At 32.9% G+C, this 3,498-nt stretch overlaps 1 protein-coding gene across 1 annotated transcript; it reads right to left on the bottom strand.

Moving 5' to 3' along the window:
• Positions 1-2,670: 2,670 nt before the first annotated feature.
• On the bottom strand, positions 2,671-3,231 carry LOC139843165 (uncharacterized). Its single transcript, XM_071833232.1, has one exon. The coding sequence runs from the start codon at positions 3,229-3,231 to the stop codon at positions 2,671-2,673; it is 561 nt and encodes a 186-aa protein (XP_071689333.1).
• Positions 3,232-3,498: the final 267 nt, after the last annotated feature.

Below are 3,498 nucleotides of genomic sequence, written 5' to 3'. Positions count from 1 at the left end.
CCATATAAGGACTACGTTTTGCATTTTTCAAAAGTTAATATTTAAACTTTAAAAGTTATAATTTACATATTACCTAACAGACAAAAGTTATGAATAGTTTCAGAGGTATTTTTAACTTTTTACTTTTTTTTTTAATTTTAACTAAATTTCATTTTACCCCCCACATTTTTTTTGAAAAATTCAAATCGACCCCTCAAACAGGGGGGGTAAAGTGTCAAATAACAATTTTCATAAAAAATCTTAAATAAACTCCACCCAAATATTCAACGGGTCATATCTTCTCGCTCGCCAACGAGTTAAATTTTTCCGACACCATCGTTAAACTCGAAATAATTTTAGGAACACAATGTCACTAGCTATACGTAAAATGGGCGCTTTTTAAAAAACGCTAAATATTTGGGGTACTTTTCATACACGTTGATTTTGCGTTAAATTTTTAAAAGTCGACAATTCCATATCGAAACGCGGAGATGCACATATATTGTTAATTTAAAATAACATTTAAATCTCTCACGAGTTATACCTTTTAGTTCGACTCGAGTTGCGCTTCAACGACATCATCGTTAGCCACAAAATAATTTTACTAAACGCAATAACATACATTAAAAATCGAACCCCCGGCGCGAAGCGAGGGTTCAATAACTAGTTAGTACTGTATTTCGGGAAATTAAAAAACAAAATAATATCACTATGTGACATAGGGGCAGGATCAATGGGGAAGTAACCAATCGGGGGGAAGCAAAAAATTTTTTTTTCCTTTTTTTGAATTTTTTTTTTCCGGCATCAAGATCACACGAAAATATGAACATTTAGAAGAGACACTTCGTGATGAATGTTATTATTTAGGCGGGAAAACGATCGACAAAAATAACATTCAAGATAATATTGTTTGTGAATAATATGAACGTTTTTTTTTCCATGTTTTGTGAAGTAAAATTTAGCCCGATTTAGAGTTTAGGGTTTAGGGTTTGGTGTTTTGGGTTTATTCCATAAACCCAAAACACCAAACTCATAAACCCAAAACACCAAACCCTAAACCCTAAACCCTAAACCCTAAATCCTAAACTCTAAACCGTTCGTGTTAAAAACTCAATCTAAATCCTAAATCTAAACCATAAATGTAAACCCTAAACCCTAAATTTCTAAACCCTAATATCTAAACCCTAATATCTAAACCCCAATAGCTAAAACCTCAAAATACGCTCGAAAAACACGATAATTGTTATATATTACTTCTTCGAGCGTTTTTCCGCCAAAATAAAAACATTTATCACAAAGTGTCTCTACTAAATGTTCATATTTTCATCTCATCTATAATGTTCGTGAACAAAGTTTTTTCAAAAAACGAAAAAAAAAAGTTTTTGCTTCCCCCACTTCCCCCCGAATGGTTACTTGATCCTACCACATGTGACATATACCAAAAATGTTAGTGTAAAACACAAGTTTATGTTTCTCATTTGTTAATTTAGCACACACCAGATGATACATTAATCAAGCCCAAACGTTTCCAAACATTATGAAAGGCCCATCTATTTATGATCGTAACAGCGTAACTAGAGATGCAGATCATAAATCGGTATTTTTCAAAATTTGCTCAGAATCGAAAATAGCTTACCACAAAAACTAATTATAAAAAAACGGTTCAGTTAAAAAAAAGAACCCATTTGACCAGTTTGATTTTTCAAACCAACATGTTATTTCCGGTTATAAATGGGTTAAAACGGTTTTTTTTTTCTTTTCTTATGGAAAAGTTAAAAACAATTTTTTTGACCTGATTTGCTACAAACAGCTATATAGTCGTTTATTTTCATTTTTTTTTTTTTTTGTATTCTTTGATTTATTTAAACCAGTTTACCCTCTTAATTTTTTATTTATAAATACGTGTTATTAGTTTAGGCTGAAAACACATAAAAACAATATCAAAAAACTCTCTATAATCTCTTTTATCTCTCTCTGTAATTATACTTTAATCTCTTTGATAATTGCTATAATGGATCACTCTCAAGTTTTCGGTTCTGGTTCCATTTTTGTTGAAAACAATGCACGAAACAAAACTTACATAAACGTTGATGTTGTGGGGATTAAAACAACTACCCTACAATCGAAGATTTGGGTTAATTACAATTTATATGTTATGAATAATGGGTATGAAAATGCCTAGTGCCAACTTTGACATTTTGACTTGGTGGAAAGGAAAGGGAATCCCAATTTTCAATTCTATTTGCTATGGCTTGTGACTTATTATCCGTCCAAGCTTCGATGGTAACTTTTGAATGGGCCTTTTTAGCCAGCGGTAGAATTATATCTGAAAGAAAGTCAAGACTAACCCCCGAATCCGTGAAAGTATGTGTTTATTTGAAAATTTATTTGGACGGAGTAGACAAGATACAAAATGTAACATCGTTGGAAGGTTCAATATTAGAAGACATTAAAAAAAACTATACAAAAGGTAGTTAAAGGCTGTTGTTCTAAGTGTTCGGTATTAGCTGTTAACTTTGTTTAGTTTGTTTGATTTGTTTAATTTGTTGTGCATTTTGATCGGTTTTTTTTTTTTTTTTTTTTTTGTTTTTTTTGTTTTTTTGTTTTTTTTTTTGGACAACTTCAACTTTATTATAAAAACCTTCCTAGCAATAAGCTAGGAAAAAACAAAAATTACAATGGCATAGCTAGTTAAGAGTTCCAATTTACATCTTTTTTACCTCTACCACTATACCAAATAAAAGATATACAACAAACTGAATCAAAAAGCAAATTCTTCTTCACCGATGGAGGAAAAAGCAAACTATTCCTGAATCTCCAAATATGCCACATTAGCGACGCGACTATAATATAGAGTCTATTTTTCGTGTCTAAGGGAGCCCGCCAATCGTCGAACCAGCTGCTCCAATCTGACCAATTAACAAAATTCGGCATTGAGACATTAACCCACATACGCACTCTCCTCCAAATATCTTTAGCACATAAACAATCAAACATAACATGTGATATAGATTCTATACCGCTATTGTTACACATAACACACCGAATTTGATCGATTTCCACACATCTACGGGATAAATTTTGACGAGTTGGAAGCCTATCCCTTGCTAGTCTCCAAATCAAAATGTTAACCTTTCTTGGAATACCCTTGAACCAAACTGTTTGTGGATCACTTTCCGGAAGACTAACAGCATCGATATGGGCTCGAGTGTCAGCTACAGAATATTTAACCTCTTCACTCAACGTCCACATCTAGGAGTCTTGGTTCGAAGCTAACGTAATCTGACCCAAGAATTCACCACCAACTGATCGAGCAACGCCCCATTCGTAGCACCAATATCAACTCGATTCCATGACCAAATCCACTTATCATGATCCAGTTTATCCGCAAGGAAACAATCTTTGTTAGACTCTAAGTGATAAAGTCTACGAAATTTATCCTTCAATGAGCCATTGCCAAGCCAATTATTATGTGTGTTTTGATCGTATTATGTTTCGGGTCCGTGTTTAGTGTTTCAA

The sequence above is a fragment of the Rutidosis leptorrhynchoides genome, chromosome 4, assembly GCF_046630445.1.
Source record: "Rutidosis leptorrhynchoides isolate AG116_Rl617_1_P2 chromosome 4, CSIRO_AGI_Rlap_v1, whole genome shotgun sequence".
Lineage (NCBI taxonomy): Eukaryota > Viridiplantae > Streptophyta > Magnoliopsida > Asterales > Asteraceae > Rutidosis > Rutidosis leptorrhynchoides.
This window is presented reverse-complemented; position numbering and strand designations above follow the sequence as displayed.